Genomic DNA, 26,266 nt, shown 5'->3' on the forward strand with positions numbered 1-26,266 from the left:
ACTATGAATTGACAATCCTGATTAAAAATATATTTAGGGGTATGCCCTGATAATACATTCTTATTTTTTTATGATCCATCTGGTCCATGAACATATTTGTTGCTCCCTATGTTGGTTTTTTTATATATGTGGGATGCACTTCACCAGATAATTAAAAATTAGATATTCAGATATGCTATAGTATATTATCCTTTGCAAGATGTTCACTTAGAGCGCATCAGAGCTGCAATGATATTGTTGTAAGGCAGAAAGTAGGAATGGTTGAAACTTGCATGTCAGCCCTAGCTCTAACATGTATTCCTATGCATTGTTGACGGAAACATATATGAAGTCACAAGTAGGATATAACACAGAATAAACTTAGCTCCATATATACAAATGAAAAAGAGATCTGCAAATTAAGTGCACATTATCAGAGTATACATAAAGAGCTCTTTGGCTTACCATAGGAGAAAATGACTTTTTACTCAAAACAAACAAAATCTAATCTCAATACTACTAATCATAAACTCATTATATTTTCAATCATCCTTCATCACCGTCAAAATGGGGAAAGTGAATCTATTTATAGATATGATCTTCTGAGTAATTAGTATGTTTTGCATACAAACTGACATGTCTCTTGCGATTCCCAGGTGAGTCTATCTTTCTATTTCTTGGCGTGGTTAATGATCAACACTTGTGTACCTACATGGCCAAGTATGGGTTTTGCTGCACCACCATCTAAACCAAAACCACAAGTTATAGTACAGGCAAAATATTTGTATGACAGATAACAATTGCACAATAATATAGAAAATGATGCTTTTATTTTGGAGGTAGTGTTCAATAAATATTAGCAACACAGGGAGGGCCTGTCATAAAATTGACACTCTTAACCAACAGTGTAAGTGCTATATGAAGGACCAATGTTTGACAATTAAGACAACCATTGGTTTAACCGTTTATAGCACCGTATGAGTTGCACTGCCTATGGTGACAATGATAACATATTTACCGAGTTCACACAAAACAGGTTATGGTCTACAGGCATAACATTTGATGCCTCCTAGAATCTTGCCATAATGAATTATAAAGTAGCACTGCATTGGATTCAATGCAACTTGGCCTTACAGCACACTTTCATGCCTTCTGGGTAAGGTGTTAGCCATAAATGGATAGCTTATCCAGGAAGTTCTATGTTTTTATCTTTCTGAAAATATGCAATAAGTTCTGCAAACAGATTGTGCATTGTGAATTCTATTTGGCATTCTGGGGTAAGCATAGATGTCACATGCAACATAATTTTACAGGCAATGAAGGCATGGATCAAATTGTTGTGCTCTGATGGGTTGAGAACAAATTTGACGAGCGTATCATTTTTTCAGTATTAGATTTAGAAATCTTCACTTAAAATTTTGGTGTTCAAGGAAGACTCTGATGTCTGCAAAATAAATTGAATTGTGTAAATCACTTTGAGCAATCACTCTTTGCAATAAGACTGAAATATTGCCTCGGTCCTCTATAACATGAAGAAACTTGTTGATGCTTGAAACTTAGAAACCTTGTTATATGCAGATTCCTTAACTGATTACTGATATGGAAATCATGCAGGAACGTCCTGATAATTGGCGTGAAGATGCCGTGCATGGTCAATGTGTCTTTGCCAAGGTGGCTTCAGCTATCTCAAAGTTTGAGAGTGTTACAGTCTGTGCAAGGGCATCACAGGTTGCTCAAATGCTTCAATTCTTAATTTTTGCAGTGGAAAGAGTTTATGCTTGTTTAGATTGCTTATTGCCTGTTATCCATAGAGGTTATCTATTTCATTTGCTATTCTAATATGATCTTGATTGTCAAAATAGTGATTTGTTAATATTAACTTTGTTTTATATATTTCTATTGGAATGAAGTGGGCTAATGCACGGGATCAGTTACCACAAAATATTAGGGTATTGGAGATGAGCATGAATGATGCTTGGTTTCGGGACATTGGTCCAACTGTAAGCCTTGAGATCCCCTTTATTTTGATGGGATATTATTCTTGAGCTTGTAGTGGTTTTGCATGTAGTTAATATTGATTTATACCTTTATACCTTTAAATAGAAATTTTCTTGTTGGTCTGACATTTCCAAATGAAGTTTGTTGTGTGTGACAGGCCTCTAGAAAATAAAACCCAAATTGTTGCAGGCATTGATTGGAATTTCAATTCTTGGGGTGGTATATATTCATTTCCATGGTTCATAATCTTTTCTATTGTTAATTTTGTTTTGTACTCATGTTACGCCTGATTATTTCTTTTCCCCTTGTTGGGACAGGTGATTATTACAAAGTCTTATTGCGAGTACATTTTCTTTACTCAATCAGCAACTACTCATATTGATTTTCTGTAAGCTTCAAACTTCATTGAAGATCTTTTTGTTTACAGGAGCAATAGAGGGATGTTATGCAGACTGGGATCTTGACAGTCTTGTTGCTAGAAAGGTAAGGAAAAGAAAATATATATACTTTAGATTGTTGAAACATGAATGACAATTAACATTTCTGGAAGTACAAGTATCAAGGCACTCAGGTGGTGAATATGAAAAAGCAGACCATGATATTTTCTGAACTGTAACATTGCCATTTATTATGCAGATCCTTGAAGTGGAGAGGCTTATAAGATTTCCGCATTCCATGGTTTTGGAAGGAGGCAGTATTCATGTGGATGGAGAAGGTAAGTTATATCAATTTATGACTGCCTTCTATCGTGGCCATGTTTTAGAGGAACTTCCATTTAGAGGTTCCTAGGATGCATAGGCTGCTTTATAGTGTGGCCAGCAGAATTTATCTTTATCCGTTCTCAACTTTGTTGTTGTTGTTTTTTAATGAAATTAAAGTTTCTTTTCTAGAGATCGTATATCCTTTACTCATTGAGAATGCTTGGCTTGGTGAAGTTCACTGAGTTTCTTATTACAATCATAGCTGTTGTGTAATTTCCTTCCTATGCTTAATTTTTATTTTTATCATGTCAAAATCTATCTTGAAACATGTTTCTTGCCTTGTCATTCCTTCAGGTACTTGCATCACAACAGAAGAGTGTTTACTTAATCCTAATCGCAATCCTGACCTTACAAGAGAAGACATAGAGCATCAACTCAAGTTGTACCTTGGAATTAAAAAAATTATTTGGCTGCCTTGGGGTTTGTATGGTATGCATTGTTTATGTGGAACTTTTTCTTAAAAAAATCTCTTCAAAACCAAATCATTTCATTTTTAGAATTTTTTTTCTCTATAGGCATGATTCTTTTGGTTGAGTACATTATAATAAAAGATAAGTATGCTTGCTTAATTCATAGGTAAAGTGGTTAAATAATGTCAAGGATGTACACGAGTTAAGTCAATTGGTATATATAAATAGGTAAGTTCAGAATACTAAAAGATGAGAAACATGAAAGATTGTGCAAGACCTTATTGAGTCAGAAGGAGTTTAAAAAAAAATTCTGGTCCTGACTGGATCATTGGACGATGACAGTGTTGGTAAGCAAAGTTGTAAAGTTGTAAAACTATGTGAATGATTGAATGAAGGGATTAAGAAAGTTGCAGTGTTGTGAAGCCTTGCTTCCTCAAACAGCTTGCTCAGAATTTCCACCTTCCGGTTGTTTTCAAACTGCTTACGGATATCCTCGTAAGCCGTGCACTCCATGATCAAGTGCCATTCAGTTTCAACAGCTCCTTTATCGCAAAAGATACAAGTCATTTCTTCCCACTCTTCTTTGGGAGTTACCCATCTACCCATTTCACATCGAAGATGATGTGATTTGTCCTCAACTGAGCAATTAAGATTCTAGCCTTTTCCTCGATTTCAACCCTTAAATAAGCCTTTTCATCATGTGAATTAATAACATAGTGTGTCTTCTTCTGGCTGTTCTGTTTTGTCCACATGGCAGTCCTAAATTTTTCCAATACCCAAACTTTTATCTCCTCATTTTAGTTAGGGCAATCTTGCCAATGAATGTCCCATTTTTTCATCCACTTGTCATTTGCTTTCTCCATGTCTTCTTCCTGCAATTTAACTTCTCCATAGTAACTATTTTGGGCCATCGATGTTCATCTATGTTTTCAATTTTTTTAAAGTAACTTACAAATGAATTATTGTTGAAGCCTCCATTGGGAACATACCAACCTTAGATAAAAGGATCTCATATGGAACTGTTGATTTGACTTTGAGGCAACTAGTGATTAAGTGTTTTTGATGCTACTACCCCAAGCTTCACAACCATAAAGGACAACTGGGACGACCAATAAACCAAAAAGTGTTTTCTTGGTCTTTCAATCCCATAATTCCACTTTCCTGCACCTGTTTTGAAGAAGGTAAGAAGCTCTCCATCCCCCTAGATCCTCCTTGTCCTACATGTCTCCCAACTATGCCTGTTGTGAAAATCATTCCTAGGTACTTGTACTCTTCCACTATTTCTAGGGAGTTTTCTTCAAAAATAAAGTTAACCTACTGTGTTTTCCGCTACAAAGAAAAGATCATGACTTTGGTTTTGCTGGTGTTTACTTGCATCCCAACCTCCTGGCAAAAGAGCTCTAAACCCTTCAAGTGTTCTCTCAAACCATGAGCAGATTTTGCAATCAGTATAAGATCATCCGCATACAAAATAAGCTTCATCACATATCTTGCTAACAGAATACCCTCTCCCATGGTGTGCTTAGTCACTCTTCCAGCTTATCAATATATAGACCTAACAACGTGGGGGAAAGAGGACACCCCTGTTTGACCCCAATATCGCTACCAAAGCATTCAGAAAATCCTTCCTAGTTCTGATTTTTTCTCTAACTTGTTCATAAAGCTTATGGACAGCCAAATTTATACATTTAGAAAATCCTTAGTGTAGATTGGATACTAAATTTACACATCCAAAATTTTGACCTCAACCTTGCCTTTGCAAAGTGGAATCAAGAATATGCTGAATGGATCTTTATGCTTCACTCTTTGCTCAACCGTGCAAAGAAAATTTTATTTTGTGCAAATCATTCTGTGCCAGCAAATAAATTTGCATTACCTGCTCAAAGGTTTTATGATCTTATTGTATGGCAAATGAGAAATTCACCCCCTTTCTGCATAAAAATCCTGCAATAAAAATGTCTGCATTGTTTATTGAAAATCTCGCTTGAGACTCACCATTTACCTTATTGTGAAAGAACAAAATTTTCAACATATACTTCCCTGTGTAAAAACTTTGAAGCTCCAAAACTTCCTTAAGTCCGTGAAAATAGGTTTGTTTCATTTAATATTTGCAGCTTCTTTGCGTTAACTTTACTGAGCTCATATATTACTAAGGTGTGCAAGCATAACCTTTATAGCTTGGAGCTCATAAAACACTTCCTTATAAGATTGTTTCACTCAGAATTTTGAAACCTTTGGACCCCACCACGCCATAACTATCACACATTTTAGTGAAGATCAACTGCACAGTTTATTGGGCTTTCCAATTGATGGTATAGCAGACCATGTGAGTGGAGATCTGGGGAAAGATGCAAATCTCTACTAGGAAGAGGCCTTTTTGCTGCAATAAGCATCTGCCATGTGTGTTGTCTCTTTGGCACTCTTGTTTTGTTTTTTGAATGTTTACATTAATTGAGGATTTTTGTTTGAATATCCTTGACATTGTAAATTTTTTCTAATTACACAACTCCATATCCAATTGTCATGCCTCTGATGTCACTTTGGAACTTCACACAATTGCTGAACCCTTTACAAGATGTGTTGGTAGTTGGTACCCCATTCTCTTGTTTCATTTTGTTCTGATTTGCTCTATAAGTCTGCATTTGCCCTTGATGGTCCATTATTGATAACTGGTATGGGATATCATTCAGATGGGCCTTTATGTTTGTTCCCTTCTCTCCTATGTTTCTTTCAGCCTTTTGTTTCTTGTCAATTCTCTAAGTTTGAAATTCTAAAATTGACTGTATTGTTTTATTGGCTTATTATAGAGGTTCTAAAACCTCTATTGGGAGCTGACAAGGTTTTCACAACCTTGTTTGCACCCGACATTAGTTTTCTAACCACTTTAGAAAAGTTTATGTTTTTATTGTGTTGTCCTTTCATCAAGGATTTGAAACCTTTTTTGGGAGCCGACAAGGTTTTAATAACTTTGTCGAAGCTTGACAATGGTTTTAGAACTTTTAATGAAAACTTGTTTCAAGTTACTTGTCAACAAATGATGGAGGTTCAAGAATCTGTGTTGGCTCTCAACATCCTTTTCGAACTTGTTTGATGTTCGAGCAAAGGCAAAATTTCTAAAGACAAGTTTTGAAGTTAGTTGGCACATGTGCTATTTTGGCATATTTTGAGGGTTTTGAAACTATTGTCGGCTCTCAACAAGGTTCTCACATCCTTGTCAAGGCCCAACGAGGTTTTGACAACCTGCTTGCTTGAATAAGAAATGAAAAGGAAGATGAAGGAAAGCTTGCATTAATGTTTCCTAGAGGTTTCAAAATCTATGTTGGTTCTCGATGAGGTTTCCACAACCTTGTTGGAGCTCGACAAGCCTTTTAAAACTATTGCGAAGGAAAATAAAGTAGCATGTTCTTGGGCTTGGCAAGGATATGACAGTAAACACTGATGAAGAACAACATCAGTTCGAGGAGGATGTAGCAAGATTTACAAGGCATATTATGCCTTAAGCCTTGCCATTTTGTGTTGATCTGTCTTTTAGAGACTATTATGAAATGAAGAAGGCAAGAGGGCATGGGAGGAAAGGGTATAAAGGAAGGACTTTCAACATTGATTGGGGAAAGTCACTATTCAAACTTTTGATGGGTCTAGAAATGCATCAGCAAGAGCATGGTTGTAAAAGTTAGACATGTATTTCTCATTGAATTCCATGTTTTGAGGGGGAAGCCATCACATTTGCCACCCAACATTTGGAAGGGACAACACATGAATGGTGGTACCATGGCTTGATAACTCAAGGGTATGACGCTATAACTACGATGGAGGATTTCAGCCAAAGGATAACAAAAAGGTTTCATAGGAAGGATCTGGAAATTCACTTCCAGGATTTGGCACAATTGAAGCAAGTGGGAAAAGTGGAAACTTATGTGATAGAATGTTAGAAACTTGCAATTATGGTACCTGATGTAACGGAAAGGAGGCTCATAGTTCGATTTGCTGAAGGCATAACCGAGCCTCTTAAGGGTTTAATAAGAGCATTTAGTCCCAACACTCTACAAGAAGCAATCACTAGAGTCCTCAACTTGGAAGATTCAGTGACTAGGGACAGCTTTCATACCAAGACAACACCTCCTACTTTGTCCAAGAAAATCCTTCCAACAGAACATTACCTTTCCAAAGGAATCACTACCAAAACCAAGTCAAGTAGAGGTATCTAAGTATGAGTTAAGAAGGAAAAAGTAATGTTTTACATGTCGTGAACCTTGGCAGCTAGGGCATTACATAGAGGTAGTTTCTGACGAAGACATAGGAAGTGATGAAGCTGAACTTGGGCATGAGCTAGAAGAGGCTGAGCAACTACACCAAGGAGAATGACCCTCTAGAGGAAATCTTGCAGCACTTTCAGGAGATCCAAGATATAATGCTTTCCGTCTTAGGGGAGTCTTGAAAGGGCAAAAGGTAACCATCCTTATTGATAGTGGAGCCACCTATAACTATGTGGATGAAGTAGTAAAGAGGCTTAAACTAAATATTGAGGAATCGAAGGGTTTGATGTAAAAGTTGCAAGTGGAATAATTCTACCATGCACCAAGAAGGTTCCTCAAATGGAATTGATAATGGGGGAGTACAAAATGAGAGATGATTTTTATGTAATGAGCATGGATATGGAAGTAGTTTTAGGAGTTCAATGGCTGTATGCAATTGACAAGTGCGAAACAAGCCATCAAACCATGGAACTCTCGCTCCAATACAATGGAAATAAGATAGTCTTGCATGGCCTATCTAATAAGGGCCCTATGGAAGTTTCAGCTAAGAGGTTAGAAATAGTATTTCGCAAGGATCAAGTAGCATGGGCAGCTAAGTGTTTTATTACCAACACATGTCGAACCAAGGACAGGGGATCTTGCAATATAGAAATTCAGTCAATTTTGCATAGACATAGCAAGGTGTTCGAGGACATTCCTCCCGGGCTACCACCAAATAGGGGTTTTCGGCATATAATTGACTTTCATTTGGAAAAATGAACATGGAAAAGAAATTTAAAGCTATATTTTAACCAGCTAATGGTCTAAACTAGGTCCATTTAATCATGAAAACAAGAAATCATGTGGATTGAAGACTAGCCTGTCTTAGGACTGAGAACATAGGCTTTTTTGAAAATTTGCTTGTTTGTTTTTAGTGCTGCTAACTTTTTCTCATCAGCTAATTCTTGCTGTCATGTATAGTAAGCTTAACGTCACTTAAAGAAATAACAACCCCAATGCATACCTATGCATGGCAATGCAGAAATTTGCTGCCTCAAACACCACACAGCCTTCCTCCCTCTACCCTTTGCTGTGCTTCCCCTTCCAAAAATCATAGTAAACACTTCCCAATACATTTAACTTTTCTTTGTTTTATGCCCCCACACTCTTCCTTTTTTGCTACGTGGGAGAAGAACCTCTTCCCAAGGTGCTAGGTGTGAATAAATTTTTAGATAATCCCTTCTTTCCTGGTGACAACTGGCAGGCGTCTCTCAGACAGCTAGCATCCCTTTTATTTTTATTTCCTTTGCCTTGAGCAACATGAGGGAGGGGGAGTCGGGTTACGTGCCTTCTGAAAGTACTTAATAAATTGTATGCATTTTTATTATATAGTTTTTTTTCATGTAAGTTCTCCTTTCAACCCTTGGGTCCTGTTGTGAGGTATTCACACATCGCCCCATTGCAAATGGGGATCCCCACTCTTTTTCTGCTTTCTAGGATAGTGTTTGGGTCCTTAGCTATTAGCCTTTGCATTAGAGCGGTATAGGTGGTCAAGAGGCCGGGAGTCAGGTGGATAGCCTTGTGTGAGGCGTGAAATGAGTGAGTTTGTAACATCTAGATCACATGAGAAGTAAAGTCCATCATTAGTTCAACCAAAGAGTGTAAAGGACTGCTAGTTAGTGATACTTTAAGAGCTCGAGGTTGAGGGCAAAAGCTTCAAGTGCTCCTCATCAAGAGCGAGATTCACTTCGAATGCCCTTAATTGAAAGCGAAGTTGTTCCATGAGCCTTATCTTGCAAGTTTGAATGGAAAGAGTGAAACAAGGTGAACAAGCAAGCACTAAGTGTTCAATTTCAATCAACTTCATGACCACGCCCGTAGTGGAGAGAGTGAGTGAAAATGAGCAAAGGTAAGTCAGAGTTCTAATTTGAAATTCACTTCGTGTTCAAGCATAGGGGAGCGAATTTCATGAATTAAAGGAGGGGAGCGAACTTCATCTTCAAGGATACAAGAGCGAACATCATTTCCAAGGTAGGGAGAGCGAACTTCATGTCCAAGGCAGGGAGAGAAAACTTCATGACCAAGCCAAGGGGAGCGAACTTCATGTTCAAGGCAGGGGGAGCGGACTTCATCTTCAAGGCAGGGAGAGCGAACTTCATCTTCAAGGCAGGGGGAGCGATGTTCAAGCACAGGGGAGCGAACTTCATCTTCAAGGATACAAGAGCGAACTTCATTTCCAAGGTAGGGAGAGCGAACTTCATGTCCAAGGCAAGGAGAGAAAACTTCATGACCAAGCCAAGGGGAGCGAACTTCATGTTCAAGGCAGGGGGAGCGGACTTCATCTTCAAGGTAGGTAGCGAACTTCATCTTCAAGGCAGGGGGAGCGAACTTCATCTTCAAGGCAGGGAGAGCAAACTTCATCTTCAAGGCAGGGAGAGCGAATTTCATGTAATTACCTCTAAGAGCGAACTTCATGTCCAAGCCAAGGGGAGCGAACTTCATGACCAAGCCAAGGGGAGCGAACTTCATGTTCAGGCCAAGGGGAGCAAACTTCATGTTCAGGCCAATAGGAGCAAACTTCATGTCCTAAGGTAGAGGAGCGAACTTCATGAATTGAGGTAGAGGAGCGAATTTGTCTCTTTTCCCCAAAATAAGATGCAAAACTCTTAATAGTTCATTTCCTTAAGCTGATTTGATGTCTTAACATGCTTAGGAGAGAACAATTTTGGATTTGAGATGATGAAGGGTAAGAGGGTTACTTAATGTGCTCACCTTGTGGAGTGAACTTCATGTGTTCCACTCGCAGAGCGAAATTCTTCTAGAGGCCTTCCCTAAGGACAGTTCATCATGTTTGCATCAATACATGGTTGAAAGACTCAATGTTAGAATGAAGAGAAATGAATGAAAGCGAGTTCAAAAGACAAGTTTAAGGGTAACTTCATGAGCATTAGGGGTGGACCAAACTTCAAGTGCTCCTCTCTAGCAACGAAAAACGACTTCAAGTGCTCCTTCATAAGAGTGGATTCTCTCTAAATCCTCTTATCAAACCTGCAAAACACATAAAATCAAAGGATATAATAAGTTAAAAGAACTATCAAGGTTATATATTATTTGTATTTGATGCCATACTTGTTTTGTTTTGCAGATATGAAAGGAAGATGATGTAAATTGCAAAGCAGCACCTTGAAGAAATGAGAGAGGAAAGATTGCAAGACTCCGTCATCATGCAAGTTCAAGAAGAAAACTTCATCAGCAAGCACAAGGGTATCAAGGAAGGAAGAATCTCAACTCTCACCACAATATGGAGACATGAAAAGATCAAAGGAGTGCGAAGGAAAGGTTGTACAATCACCCCAAGGCAAACGAGCGAGGATGAAGGAAGGATTCAGCTACCTCAATGTTTCCCATCACCACTACTTTGAGCGAGCTTGAAAGGTTGAGGATCAAGAGATGTTTCTCAACATCCCTTCATGGTGATGAATCAAGTCTACAAGTGCAAGTTGAAGTGGCATCCTAGTCATCAACCTAGTCACTATGCCAATTAGAGAAGTTCCACCTCAGCACGTCTAGGTGCAATGTACCTGACTCGTTCATGATGGCACAAACTTTGAGGCACCTACCCCCGTTATTCATTGGTTGAATATTCCAAAGATGACGTGTCAAAATGTTGAAATCATTTCATTGGCTAGAATTGAGTTTGTTGTAAAAAACCCTAATTAGGGTTTTCATTGTAGAATCTTGGCCATTGATGGAGAATCAATCCTGGCCATTCATTGTAAAATGAGCTCTTTATATAAAGCTCAAGCTCTTCATTTGTAAAGGTTAATAGTTAATAGTCGGCGAATGGAGTAGTGAATAGTGAATAGAGCTAAGATGGTAGCTAGATTAGAATAGAAGTTAGATTAGGAGAAGGCAAAGATTGTTGCCAAACCTTGTTGTAAAGAGCAATTGATTTCATTGAAGTTATGATGAATTTGATTTGTTACTTCAACAACTTGCATGGTCTTTACTTTTCAATCTGCTTTCACGTTGATTAGATTGAATGGAGGAAATTGTTGAATGCATTTATGTGGAATTTGTTTAGTCCATACCACTAGCCTCTTGTTGATTGTAAGTGTGCCCTGCGTGGTCAACTGGAATGACATGAGCTTAACTTCAAATTGTTATGCGTCCATTGTTTATGCATTAACTTGAATGGTGAGCAATGTTTGATGGTAATGATTTGAGCATCTTTGAAATGTTCTTAGAAGATTGCACCGAGCTTGTGTCAAATTGTTCGAGTCGATGGTGAGACCTTGCCCAGTAGGATTCCATCTAATCATTCACCTATCTTCTTGCATTCTAGGTCTTAGAATGGATTCTCTCAACCCTTCATCTTTTGCCCTTTTTTTAACTCAAGCTAGTTTAGGATAAAAAGCATCACAGGATTGCAACATGAGATGATCTAAGTTCTAGCGATTCAAGCATTTGACAATTCAACGTAAGCCCCCTCGTGATCCCAGCATAATCACATCAAACCAACGAGTTTATCCACACGTCGTGACCTGACATACAAGAACCTTGGAGTTGTCTCAAGTGATCCTTAAGCTAATCTTCAACATTTGAGAAACTTTGTTCAAGAGAGGATAAGATACTTTTGGGTATTTTATTTTGTGTTTGCATGTGCATAAAAAACACTTCAACAGGTCCCACCCATATGAGATATTTTATTATAATGCTCATTTTTTAATTATTCCTATTGCATATATATATATATATATATATTATTTCCCCACTTTTATATTAATGACCTTATTATATATCATTATAAATATGAAATTACTAATAATATATAAACAATTTAATTCCTTATGTAATTTTTAATAAATAACTAAATAACTAAAACACTTTAATTCACCCTTCCTATTGCGAAATGCAAATTGTGGTAACAATAGTATGTGTTGTGTGTGTAGGTTCTCACACAAGTTGCCCTCAGATGGCTAGACTCCTCTTCCCGGTGTTACTCTCTCACTTCCGCAAGAGTACATAACTATCTTGTCACACAACAATATTAGGAATAATATTAGTCCATCTCATATAAAAGATAATAAGATAAAAAAAAATGATTATCCACAATATTACCATTTCTATATAATTTCAATTCTCATAATTAATATATACATCCATAGATCAATTTGTTACCGTCATAACTACCACATTTCAATATTGTTAAAACAATTACTCTAACAACTAGATAAAGATCCAAATAAGCAAACATACAAGGATATTAGTACAAAAATTTAGGGCCAAATGTTATGATGATTAGGTTTCATATCCTATATATATACATACATACATATGTATATATGTGTATATATGTGTGTGTGTGTGTGTGTGTGTGTGTGTGTGTGTATAAGCATGTCATTACAAAACTAGGGCACAAAATTTAGGGCTGGGTCACAATTAAGGTTGTGACATCCCTCCCCACTAAATAGAGTCATTGCCCCGATGACCAAGGGTTGTATGCAAAAAGAAATATACTAAAATAATTTAGGATATAGTCGTTGCATTTTTGCAACATCCTCCCATGTAGCACTATCCTCTGAATATTGGTCCCATTGAACTTTGCACTGGACCATTTCTTTGTTGCGCATTTGAATCCTGTGCTCCTCAAGGATTGATATGGGTTCTATAAGAAGCAACCCCAAATCCTAAACTTGCAAGGCTCGCCAGTCAAGAATGTGAGAGGCATCTGGATGATAAGGTTTAAGATAAGAAACATGAAAGACATTATGAATCCGAGAGGGAGCTGGAGGTAGAGCCAATCTGTAGGTGACAAGGTTTATAACTTCCTGGATATTAAAAGGTCCGACATATCTAGGAGACAGTTTAGATGATTATGGGGCTTTTTTGAGGTTTTACTCTGAAGAATGCTTTATCTCCTACAAAAAATTCCTTGAAGCTTCTATTTTTGTCTGCATAGCTTTTTTGCCTTTCTGAAGCTTCCTTTAGTCTTTTCTTAAATATTCTCATTTGCTCTTCCATCTCTTTCAACATATCAGGACCAACGATTATTCTATCTTCAACTTTGTGCTAGCTAATAGGAGTACGACATTTCCTACTGTGGAGAGCCTCAAAAGGTGCCATTCCCAAAGAAGAATGGAAGGAGTTATTGTATGCAAACTCAACTAAGGGTAAGTATTCCTCCCACTTGTATTGCTGATCCTTGCAATACATTCTAAGAAATTCTTCAACAATTTGATTGACTTGCTTTGTTTGCTTATCAGTTTGAAAGATGACATGCTGTACTAAAATTTAAGGTCCTCCAAAACCTTGATGTCATACGAGTATCTTGATCAGATATGATAGTTTCAGGAACTCCATGAAGTGTAAATATATCTTGAACAAATTTCTTTGCTAATGTCATAGATCCATCTGTTAAATTTCTTGGTATGAAGTGTGCTAGCTCGGTGAGTTTACCTATCACCACTAAAATAACATCATACTTGCTTGTGATTTTGGTAGCCCTTGAATGAAATCCATACTTATGAATTGCTATTTGTATTTAGGGATATCATGTGGGTATAAACTTCCTACAGGATGCACATGCTTAGCCTTGACTCGCTAGCATTCAAGGCATTCAGCCACAAATTTTGTTACATCCTTCTTTAGTCGTGGCCAAAAATATAATGGTTTCAAATCAGCCATGAGTTTGGTTACCCTTGGGTGTTCAAAATATGGAGCATTATGTGCCTCCTCTAGGACCTTAGTCCTTAGTGCATCTTGGGCTGGAATGTACATTCTTTCTTGAAATCGCAAAAGACCATTAGGTTTGAACTTGTACCCATCAAAACTTGGGTCTAAAGCGTTTTCTTGTAGGGCTGAACTAACTCTGTTGTAGTGTTCATCATCTTTTAAGCTACCAAGGACTTGTTGCTTGAAGGTTGTATGATAGGTTGTTATAACATAAAGGTGCTTCCTTTTGCTGAGTCCATCAGCCACCTTGTTTTCCTTTCCTTTAATATAATCAATATCAAAATCGTACTCACTCAAGAATTCTAGTTACCTCCTTTATTGAGCATTAAGGTTGGGTTGGAAAAATATATATTTAAGACCCAAGTGATCCGTTTTGAGTTGAAATGGTTTCCCTATAAGATAGTGCCTCCACATTTACAATATGTGCACAATAGCTACTAACTCCAAGTCACGTGGAGCGTAGTTCAATTCATATTGCTTCAATTTTCTAGATTCATATGCTACCACTTGACCATTTTGCATTTAGACACCACCCAACCCTTCACCAGAGGCATTTGTTATAATTGAAAATCTGCCATTGGGATCTGGGACAATTAGAATTGGTGTAGTTGTGAGCTTGTGCTAAAGTATTTGAAATGCTTGCTCACATTTATCCGTCCATTCAAACCTTTTTTTCCCTTTTTCTGAAGATTGGTGATGGGATTTGCAATTTTAGAAAAGCCTTCTTCAAACCTTCGATATTACCTTGCCAATCCCATGAAGCTACAAACTTCATGAACATTGCTTGGAGTTGGCCAAGCCATTCCATGATGGTTTTAATCTTGGTTGGGTCTACCAAAATCCCTTCTACAGAAATAATATGTCCAAGCCATTTTTTGATAGAAAGAGCATTTGGACAATTTCCCAAAAAATCAATGTTTCCACAAGCATTGCAGAACCGTTCTCAGATGTTCTTCATGAGCTTTCTCATTTTTAGAGTAGATCAAAATATCATCAATGAATACAATGACAAAATCATCCAAGTAGTTCTTGAAGATACTATTCATTAAGTTCATGAAGGTTGCTGGGGCATTAGCAAGGCCAAAGAGAACAATGAACCCATAATGTCCATATTGAGTTCTAAAAGCAGTTTTAGGGTTGTCCTCTTCCTTAATCCTTAGTTGATGATTGTAATGTCCCCTACCTGATCTATTTCAATATGTTAAAATTGATTGATATTCTTCAATTAGTTATTAACAAGTGCTTATTTATTTTCCTCATTAGATGATTAATTTCATTATTCATATTCTTGATATAGATATCAGACCCTGCTACTACTTCAGTTTTAAGGGGGAAGGGTTTATGTATGTTACCAAAGCGCTTAGAGACCAAATACGATAGGTTCCCTCAAAGTTTACAGATCCAAGCCCTTACCTATCTTGGGTCTATACCCTCAAGGCTTATGGGTCATTGATCCCCACCCTATCTTGGGACTTAACCTATTGCCTGGATTTAGATTGCCCCTCTTTGGGACATCTCATTCCCATCTTCTTAAATATTGACAGTAATAACATGACTTAGACTATGAGTATACTAATTTCTTATGTATTATGAATATACATATGAAATTAAGTATTACTATCATACATATTGCAGTCCATATTAACATTACTATTAATTCTGCATAAGAACATTATCGGGCTTCATATATTAAGCATACTTATTAAACACATCCCCATGCATACCACCAAGAACAAGGATGTTACTGCCTATAACTTAATAACAATTCTGATCTGATCTGATCCATGGGTGTTGGTGTAATTATTTATTCATCTTGGATATAATTACACTTTACTTAAGTTTACTTAGGTACATGCACAACACAGTAGTTTGCATATGAGACACTTAGGGAGATGTGCTACATTGGGAGTGTGTATGTAGGAGAATTTCAACCTTTTATGGTGTGATCTTGTTGTTACTCTATCATATCCACTTATTGTGGAGTGATAATTCCACCTTCGGTGGGTGATCCACCTCATGTGGAATATTTTACTATTTCTCCTACCTACCCCTACATACCCTTGCATTTCATTGAGCCACTTGTCATCATTGTGTGCTTTCTTGTCTCTTAGCCTTGTCTTTATAAGAAGGCTTATCCTACATTGTATGTAACAAAAACAAAATCTTGATGATCTAGTTGATCACATTTTGCAACATTGATAGGAATACAGTTTATTCTTATCACATTTTGTTCTCTCTTATTTGTGCTTTCCATTGCCTCTAGATCTTGGCAAATTCTCACATGGTATCAGAGCCATTAGAGTGCCATTGTTTTGCCAATTGAGAGAAATTTGGGGTTTTGCATTTTGGAGCTTTCTATTGCAGGTTATTATTGGAGCTTGTTGGGTCAAATCTAAGGTCACCATTGGATTGAGGAGGTTCGAGAAAGTCATAATCACCTTTTGTTTCGTCCAAATCCAACATCTGAGGCCAAATCTAGAGCCGTTTGAAGGTGGAGGGTGGTGACTTGTCCCGGCAACGATCTGCATTTTGGAGTACTTTGGGTCAAATCCGATATTACCATCGCGCTCAGAATGCCCAAATACCCCAAGATCGACTGTCAATTCGTTGAAATCGGCCTTCGTCAACCTAAGTTGAAAAAATTCCCCCTCCTGGCCCGTTGTATGGACTTGCAGGTACAGGTCTGAAATTTTAAAAAAAAAAATTGTTTTCTGTTTTTTTATTATATTTTTTCATAAATTAAAAAAAATAAAAATAAAAATACGTTTAAAATTTGGGGGGAGGGCGGATTTGTTTTTTTGTTTTTTAAATTAAAAATCGATTTTTTTTTTTTGGTGGAAGGGAGGGGGGCATTTATTCCGGGGCCCGCAGGCCCTGCAGTTCGTAGGTACCTGCGGGTACGACAGGGTACACCTGTGGCTCCCCGCAGGCCCTGCGGGTACCGCAGAGTACACCTGCGGCCACCCGTAGGCCTTGCTACGCAGGGTACTTGTGGGTGATGCAGGTGTCCCTGCAGGGACCCGCAAGGGTTTCTTTTTTTTTTTAAAGTTTTTTTAAAATGTTTTTTTTTCTAATTAAAATTTTTAAATTGTTTTTTAAATAATGTTTATTATTTTTTTAATAAAACTTTTAAATGTTAATTTTTTTTAAAGTCTTTTTATAAATGTTAAAAATGCAATTTTTTGTTTTCTTTATTTTAATAAATAAAGTTTTTTTTATATTTCAAAAAATGTAAAATAAAAAATGCAATTGTTTTTTTCTTTATTGTCTTTAATAAAGTTTTTTTATATGGTTTTTAAATAATTGTTTTTATTAAGATTTTTTAAATCTTTTAAAAACAAAATTGTTAATTACGCAAAATTGGGAACAATTTTCTTTTGTCCACTTCATACCTGTTTTGCAGCGCTTCAACCGGCAGCCAGGGGGGGCCTATTGCTACTATATTTTTCTTGGCGACATCCCAGTCGGAGGCATCTTCATCTGCAATATTCTACAGGGCTTCTTTGGTGGCATCATCTTCATGTTTCCATATTTGCATGCTCTTGCATGAGCAATGTTGTACTCGCACTATCATAAATTTCCACACCTCTTTGTATCTTGTCTTTGATGACATATTTGATGTAATCCTCCTGTATACTTAGATTAGGAATATCTTGTGAGACTTGGTGCATAGCTCCAGTTGAGACTTAGATTGTACACATTTGTGCATGGCTCCCGTGAGACTTTGATTGTACCAGTATTTCTGCCATTTACAAGTATCCAATTGATGCTCAAAGCAGGTTGTCTCCATACCTGATCTTCATTTTTGTTGCAGCGAGTGATTCATCGTCATCGACATGGTATCTGGTTTTGTCACACTTTGACATTATTGGTGCAGCATTGGCTCTCTTTCTTCCTAATGGGTGTTTGCCCTCTCGGGTGAATAACTTAAAACATAAAGCACGTAATGCAGAACAATAACGCCATAGATATTAGACAAATATATGAGATGTTATTCCATTCATAATCGTGTGTTGCAAGTTACATTTCGAAGTATATAAAGATACCGAGGGGGTGCGAGCGCCAACCGTCGCACCGCAACGACCACCCCTCGGTTGCCAACTAACCAAAACAATTACACATAATTAACTAGTCTTATGTTTGTGTACAATAATGCCGCTAACATCATCCCCCCAAAAAGAAAAGTCGTCTCCAGGCGACTAATAATAAAAACGGAGACAATGCAACCTATACAATATATACATCAGAAAAAACTAAGGAGGGGGCTGGGGAAGCGTCCCTGAAGTAGAAGGTTGAGACGCCGGTGTCTGGGTCGCCAAGCGGGCGCGGAGCTCATACACCTGCTAAGTACGAGCAGTCACATCCCGCTCTGCAACCAATACTTTCTCCAAAGCCGTCTTCACCATATGCGCGGCTTCCAGCAGCTTGTCTTTGGTATCCGCTGTCGCTGTCATATCGACCAACCGAGTCTGCAACAGGCTCCTCTCACTCTGCTCTGCCGACAGGCGAGTCTCTACCTCCGCCTTCTCTGTGCGGGTCATCTCTAGCTGAGCCAACAACTGGGCCCGCTCTGCTGCCCAGGAGGCCTGCTGAGTGGCCACATCCCTCTCCAACGTGACTCTAGTAGCCTCTTGGACCTTCGACTCACGCTGGGCACGCCTTAGGGCATAGTAGGCGTCCTGGTAGACCTGCTCCATCTCGCGGACAACTGTCATCACCTAACTCTCCACAATGGGCTGACGCAAACTCCAAGCCTGGAGCATCTCCTTCGTCTCAGTAGTCGGCCAACCCTGAGACTCAAAGAATGTAATAAAGGCTGCGAGGCAGCCCACCTGCATAAACCGTAGGGCCCTCTCCAACTCCACCACAACCTGCTGCAATGCTCGCGTCTGGGCAGTGGCCACCACCTGCCTACCCCTCGTCACCATGTCAGCTAGATAGGCCTCGATATCCTCCCCCTCCTGCTCCGAAGGCTGTGAAGTCTCTGGCGGAGCTGACACAACCACATCCTGCTGTGAAGGTACCTCCGCTGCCACCAATGGTGTACCCTCCCCTGGCGTCTGGATGGCAGAGACGACCTCTCCTGCCGTGTGCCCCACTGCTGGCACATGTGTCTCGCCAGAGGAATCGTCCAAGTCAACTACCTCTGCTCTAGTCTCCCAACACGGTGAGAATACAACAGCTCCCTCCGGTTGTGCCAAAGTCATCTGAAATCTCTGTGTGAGCCAACTCTCCACAGCCACGACCGACGGGTCAGCACGCATCTCTACGACCGGGGGATGGGCCACTATCATTGGCTCCTCCAACAAAGACACCAAAACAGTCACCACAACCTCAATCCCCACAACGTCCAACCGCACCCAAGGCTCCGTATCCACTACCTCCCTCAGTCCCTGCTCCTCGGCAACTACTACTCGATGCGGTGACTCCTCCGTCCCTGACTCTGCCATGTCCTCCGTAAGTGCCGCTGTGGTTGGGCCCGGTGATGCTACCTGGTGCTGTAGGGGGTCAAGTGTAACTGGCGTGCGGCTTTGTCCGAAGGCCGGAATAAAGGTGTCGCCTACTCCAGATGATGACATCGGCGTGCGCATTGATAGCAGGGGTGGGGCAAACAGGACCTGCTCCTTCGTCGCCCTGTTGCTATCATCCTCCTCTTCGGCTTCTGATTCCTCTGTGCTACTGGAATCCCTCCCGTTGTCAGGCTCCCCTAAAGTTGAGGCCGTATCTACCGCCCGTTTCCGCTTCGTGGAAGAGTGCCCAATGTCCAAGTGCGCTCACCTGCTGCCAACGGTCCCTGTGGCCGTACCTCCAGCTCTGCCTCCGGCATTGCTTCCCGCGTGGTCTCCAGGAACAACCCTATAGCATAGTGCGGCATATAGAATGTGCGATGCTGCATCGTCAAAAACTCATACATGCGCTCTGCGAGTAACGTGGTCCAATCATACACAATGCCATTCATCAACCCGTTCATAAGCATAATCTGAGGGAGGGCGATGTTCGACGCCCTACCCGACCCTGTCAATCTGCTCTTGATGACATCCATAATGCACCGCCAGTGGCCCTCTGCAAGAAAGGTCTTACGGATTCCCCGACCCTTCGTGGCATTAGCCACGTTGTCCAGCTCTGCTGTTGTCAAGTTCCTGGAGATTAATTTGATCCACCGCTCCTCCTCCCGCTTCATCTTTTTAGCCTTCAATTATATTTTCTTGCCCTGTCTGCCTGGAATGCCGAATACCCTCGTGAAGTCCCTCGCTTTGAATGATATGGTAACATCCCTCTTGAGGTATTCAAAAGTGCTGGTGCATGTGTGTTTGTCGAAGGTGTCCACCATGAACTGTAGGGCACCCTCATACTCGCGGATAGGAAACACGGGCATCCGAATAGCCCACTCCACTTCTGCCTTACGGAGGTTTTGCTTCACCAGATCATTGTCGGGAGCATAGATGAAAAACTCGGCGAGCAATTCAAAAACTCGTGAGTAATCGCGATCCATAATCCCGTGCGAGTTAATCGCGGAAATACTCGGGGCGATTTTTTTATATACTCGCCGCGATTTTTTTGGCAAATAATCGCCGTTAATGGCCAAAACCCGCCCGAAACGCGGCACAAAATGCGAGAAAAACGCGACTTAAGTCGCAGGCAAAAAAAAAAACCGAAGTCTTTATTCCATTTCGCGGCTCACGTGACTCCGGAAGGCAAAAAACGCCACGCGATTTGCATAGGGTTTGCATTTGCACGCACGACCAGGTATCTTTTTGTATTGTTTCATTTCGAATACACAACCATTTTGACTGTGTAATACACAGTCATTTGAAATGACTGTGTATTACACAGTCAAAATGACTGTATTGTTTGCATTTGCACGCACGACCAGGTATCTTTTTGTATTGTTTTATTTCGAATACACAGTCATTTTGACTGTGTAATACACAGTCATTTGAAATGACTGTGTATTACACAGTCAAAATGACTGTATTGTTTGCATTTGCACGCACGACCAGGTATCTTTTTGTATTGTTTTATTTCGAATACACAGTCATTTTGACTGTGTAATACATAGTCATTTGAAATGACTGTGTATTACACAGTCAAAATGACTGTATTGTTTGCATTTGCACGCACAACCAGGTATCTTTTTGTATTGTTTTATTTCGAATGACTAAGACTGTGTAATACACAGTCATTTGAAAATGACTGTGTATTACACAGTCTTAGTCATTTCAAATGACTGTGTATTACACAGTCACAGTCATTTCAAATGACTGTGTAATACACAATCATTAGTAATTAGTAATTACAATTTACAGTCATTTCAAATGACTGTGTATTACACAGTCATTTCAAATGACTGTGTATTACACAGTCATCAGTCATTTGAAATGACTGTGTAATACACAGTCATTTGAAATGACTGTGTAATACACAGTCATTTGAAATGACTGTAAATTGTAATTACTAATTACTAATGACTGTGTAATACACAGTCATTTCAAATTTTCAAATGACTGTGTATTACACAGTCATCATTACACAATCACAGTCATTTCAATTTTCAAATGACTGTGTAATACACAGTCATTTCAAATTTTCAAATGACTGTGTATTACACAGTCATCATTACACAGTCACAGTCATTTCAAATGACTGTGTATTACACAGTCACAGTCATTTCAATTTTCAAATGACTGTGTAATACACAGTCATTTCAAATTTTCAAATGACTGTGTATTACACAGTCATCATTACACAGTCACAGTCATTTCAAATGACTGTGTATTACACAGTCATCATTACACAGTCACAGTCATTTCAAATGATTGTGTAATACACATTCATTTTCAAATGACTGTGTATTACACAGTCATCAGTCATTTGAAATGACTGTGTAATACACAGTCATTACAGTCATTTCAAATGAGAAATGACTGTGTATTACACAGTCATTTTCAAATGACTGTGTAATACACAGTCATTACAGTCATTTCAAAATTTCAAATGACTGATGACTGTGTAATACATAGTCATTTTCAAATGACTGATGACTGTGTAATACACGGTCATTTGAAATTTTGAAATGACTGTGTAATACATAGTCATTTTCAAATGACTGATGACTGTGTAATACATTAATCATTAATGTACATTGTAATTAATGACTGTGTATTACACAGTCAATTGTGAAATACTCATAGTCATTTGAAATGACTGTCAACTGTGTAATGTCAATGTGTATTAAAGTATTTCATTTAAATTTAAATTTGAAGTTAAAAACTTAAAAAAATACACAACCAATTAAAAATTTTAATTTTAGAGAGTCATCTATTTTGACTGTAAATAAAATACAGTTATACAGTCATTGTAATTTTTGGATGTTTGTGATTTTTTTTGGTAACAATGTTATTTATCTCTAAATGTTGCCTCTCTTTTGCTAGGTTCTTTTCCACATCTTTTTGAAAGAAAATGGATTCAGCTTCTACAGTTAAAGTTGGTGGCAAAAAGAGAGACCCTTGTTGGAAACATGGGAGACCAGGTCCAAAACGAGGAGATGTTTTTTGCAACCATTGCAAAAAAATTGTAAAAGGTGGCATTAATAGGTTCAAATATCACCTTGCAAAAATTCAATGCCGAGATACCACAAGCTGTACGGAATGTACTGAAGAGGCTACGAGAGATGCAATAGCAACGCTTGAAGCATATGATCAAAGGAAGGCAACAAAAAAGAGAACAGCAGAGGCAATGGCAGCCCCAAGGGCAGATTTGAGTTCCATGGGGTCACATACAGATGTGGGGACATCTGGTTCTTCCCTTGGGCCACGGATACGAGCAAAGGGAACTTTGGACAGCAACATGGAAAACTTCTTTATTCCACGTAACACTCCTGGTGCACAACCTGGATTGCTTGGCACTGCATGGAATAAAGAGGCTCACCAACAAGCCAAGGTGGCGTGTGCTAGATTTTTTATCTACAACGATGTTCCGTTCAATGCTATTTCTAGTCCATCTTGGGACCAATTGGTCACCGCGTTGACTGTGGCAGGTAAGGGGTTCAAATCCCCAAGCCGTTACGAGGTAAGTGGACCGTTATTGCAGGATGAGGTCCAAAACACTCATGCATTAGTGGAAGAGCAAAGGACTATTTGGGAAAAGAATGGCTGCACCATTCTTTCTGATGGATGGACAGATGGTAGGAACAGGACACTCATCAACTTTCTAGTTGCTTCAGGAGGACAGTTAGTATTTTTAAAATCAATTGATGCCTCCAATGAAGTGAAGAATGCGGAGACCTTGTGCAACATGTTGGATGAAGTGGTGATGGATGTGGGAGTGCAGAATGTCATCCAAGTTGTGACTGATAATGCAGCTGCATATGTGGCAGCCGGCAAACTTCTAATGGCTAGACATCCGACATTATTTTGGAGCCCTTGTGCTGCCCATTGTCTTGACTTGCTCCTTGAGGACATAGGGAAACTAAGTTGGGTAAAGAAAGTGGTTGAAGATGGAAGGAATATCACCAAATACATCTACAATCACACATGGGTCCTGAATCTTATGAGAGAACACACTGAAGGTAAGGATCTTGTGCGGTCGGGGGTCACACGCTTTGCTACCAATTTCCTCACCTTGCAGAGCATACTTGCTACATTGCCCAACCTGAAGCGGATGTTCGTGAGTGAAAGATGGTTGGGGAGTCCTTATGCTACAAAGCCTGAAGCAGAGAAGGTTGTGATTGCCATTTTTGATACTAATTTTGCCAAGATGGTGGAGGAGATCATCAATGTAAGTTTTGAAACTTTAATTGATGATTTATTATTTAATTTTCTAATATTTCAATCTGCTGATTTTGTTAGATTTTTTATATCTAGGTGTCGGAACCGTTGGTGAGGGTGCTACGAATGGTGGATGGGGATCATAACTCCATGGGGTATCTATATGAGGCCATGGATAAGGCCAAAGAGGCGATTCAACACTTGTATGGGTCAAACAAGACCAAGTATGAACCCATATGGCGCATAATTGATCGGAGGTGGAACCATCAACTCCACCAACATATTCATGCTGCTGCCTACTTCTTGAATCCCAAGTTTTTTTACTCTCCGAGTTTCAAAGCAGATGCAGAGGTTAGAATTGGCCTTGACACATGCATTCGGAGATTAGTTGATGATGAGATCCTTCGAGACCTGATACTTGATGAGTTGCAGAGTTATAAGAAGGCCTTAGGGGAATTGTTTTCTTCACCTGATTGCAAACGTAGGAGAGCCACCTTACGACCAGGTAAAAAAAAACATATGTTTAATTTTTACCATTTATTTCTCTCTTTAAGATTATTGAAATCTTTACAAGTTATAAATCACATTTTGTATCCTTGCAGATTTGTGGTGGGAAGATTATGGTGCCACAACGCCTAATCTTCAAAAGCTTGCCATCCGCATATTATCACAGCCTTGTAGTGCTTCTGGTTGTGAGCGCAACTGGAGTGTTTTTGAGAACATCCACACAAAAAAGCGCAATAGGTTGACTCAACAACGCTTGAATGATCTTGTCTATGTGCGGTACAACATTCGATTACATGAGAAGAAGGTGCTAGGGCAAGATTCACATGAAGCACTTGACTTGGATGACATTGATCCATATGCAGCAGAATGGGTTGCTTCTCCTGATGATGTTGATAATGATTTGGATCCATTCCTTACTAATGAGCAGTTGAGTGAGTTGGAGAGGGCAGGAGAGGAATGGGATGCGGAAGTGGTAGCACGTGAGGAGGAGCAGGAGGTTGATCATGCAGAAGAGGCACCTGTTAGTGTTGAGGATGTTGCCACTACTTCAGCACCACCCACCCAGCGGCCACAATCTATTTTGAGCTTTAGTCGTAGACGCAATTTATGATTTCTTATTTTCATAATTTCATTGATACCAAACTTTGAACTTGATATGTAATCAGAATTTCAGAGGTTCTTGTTTTGTGGTCTATGACTCTATAACTCTATGAGACTGTCACTATGATACGTTGATATGTATTGAACTCTTATACATATGTTGCACTTGGTTTTTGGTTTATGCTATGATACTTGCATTTGTTGCTATGTATTACCAAAAAAATTTGATTTATATATCATGGAAATCATATATGTTATACAAATTTGGTGTAAATGTGTGTTTTTGAATTATATATAAAAAAAAAATGTATTTTCAAATGTTCGATAAAGTTGCCGAGTTTTGCTGAGTCCCAAGTTTTAAAATTTTTTTGGCCTTGCCGAGTTATTGCAAAATCCGAGTTTTTCATCTATGGTCGGGAGTGTCCTGCCACCATTTCCGGCATTCCGACCCATTCAGGCCTTCAAAGGTGATGTTCTGGGGTGTTAATGTATTTTTTGCACGTAGGGCAGCCTGTGGTGCTGTCTGCTTTTGCTTCTGTCGGGCGCTGGCATCCATGGTGCTGCGTGCAACACGTACGCCTAATGATAAAACCCTGGTATTGCTATCCCTCTGGCTGCTACTGGAGGAAGCCTGTAGCTATTTTTTCCAACTTCGTTTCCCTGCTGAATCCATTAATCTCTGGTATAACTGAATTCCCATTAAAAATCGTACGGTCGTTGGACACCTTCGTAATGACCTTCTCCTTCTTTTTCCCTTGCGTTCCTTCTCCTTGTTTTTTTTCCTTGCATGGCTGTGTTGCGGGGGTTTCCTTTCTTGTTGCGTTTTAATTTTGTTTTTTGCGGGCTTTTTGGTTTAGTGCGGGTGTCCACCGCACGGTGGCATTCACCGCTGGTGGCAACCACCACACGGTGGCACCACCGCCGGTGGGCCCACTGTCGGTGTAACCAGTGTATGGTGTTGCCATCGTCGGTGGTCCCACCGCCGGTGTAGTCACCGTACGGTGGCCCCACGTTTTTTCTTTTTTTAAGACAGACTGTCAAACATCCTGACTGGAGGGTCCAAGTTCTCTCCGTTCGTGATAAACCTTTAATTTTGACCCATTGACGGCGTCTGGTATCTCCTTCCCGTCCAGCGTCCACAACTTGATCGCCTCGTTGGCGTTGACCTGGCGTACCTTGAAGGGCCCTAGCCATCGCACTTTAAATTTTCCTTGTTTGATTTCGTTCTTCTCGTTGAATTTCAACACTAGCTGTCCAGGAGTAAACTTCATTCG

General features: G+C 39.4%; 1 protein-coding gene across 1 annotated transcript in view; it reads left to right on the plus strand.

The window, feature by feature from the left end:
* The window catches only part of LOC131063775 (agmatine deiminase), a 182,563-nt gene that overhangs the window by 54,743 nt on the left and 101,554 nt on the right, over positions 1 to 26,266 (plus strand). The window contains exons 3-8 of the mRNA XM_057997707.2: positions 1,594 to 1,707; positions 1,890 to 1,979; positions 2,118 to 2,196; positions 2,405 to 2,460; positions 2,614 to 2,692; positions 3,033 to 3,167. Coding sequence (XP_057853690.1) covers positions 1,594 to 1,707; positions 1,890 to 1,979; positions 2,118 to 2,196; positions 2,405 to 2,460; positions 2,614 to 2,692; positions 3,033 to 3,167 — 553 coding nt within the window. The remainder of the gene's footprint in view (positions 1 to 1,593; positions 1,708 to 1,889; positions 1,980 to 2,117; positions 2,197 to 2,404; positions 2,461 to 2,613; positions 2,693 to 3,032; positions 3,168 to 26,266) is intronic.

This window comes from Cryptomeria japonica, chromosome 5 (genome assembly GCF_030272615.1).
Source record: "Cryptomeria japonica chromosome 5, Sugi_1.0, whole genome shotgun sequence".
Taxonomy (NCBI): domain Eukaryota; kingdom Viridiplantae; phylum Streptophyta; class Pinopsida; order Cupressales; family Cupressaceae; genus Cryptomeria; species Cryptomeria japonica.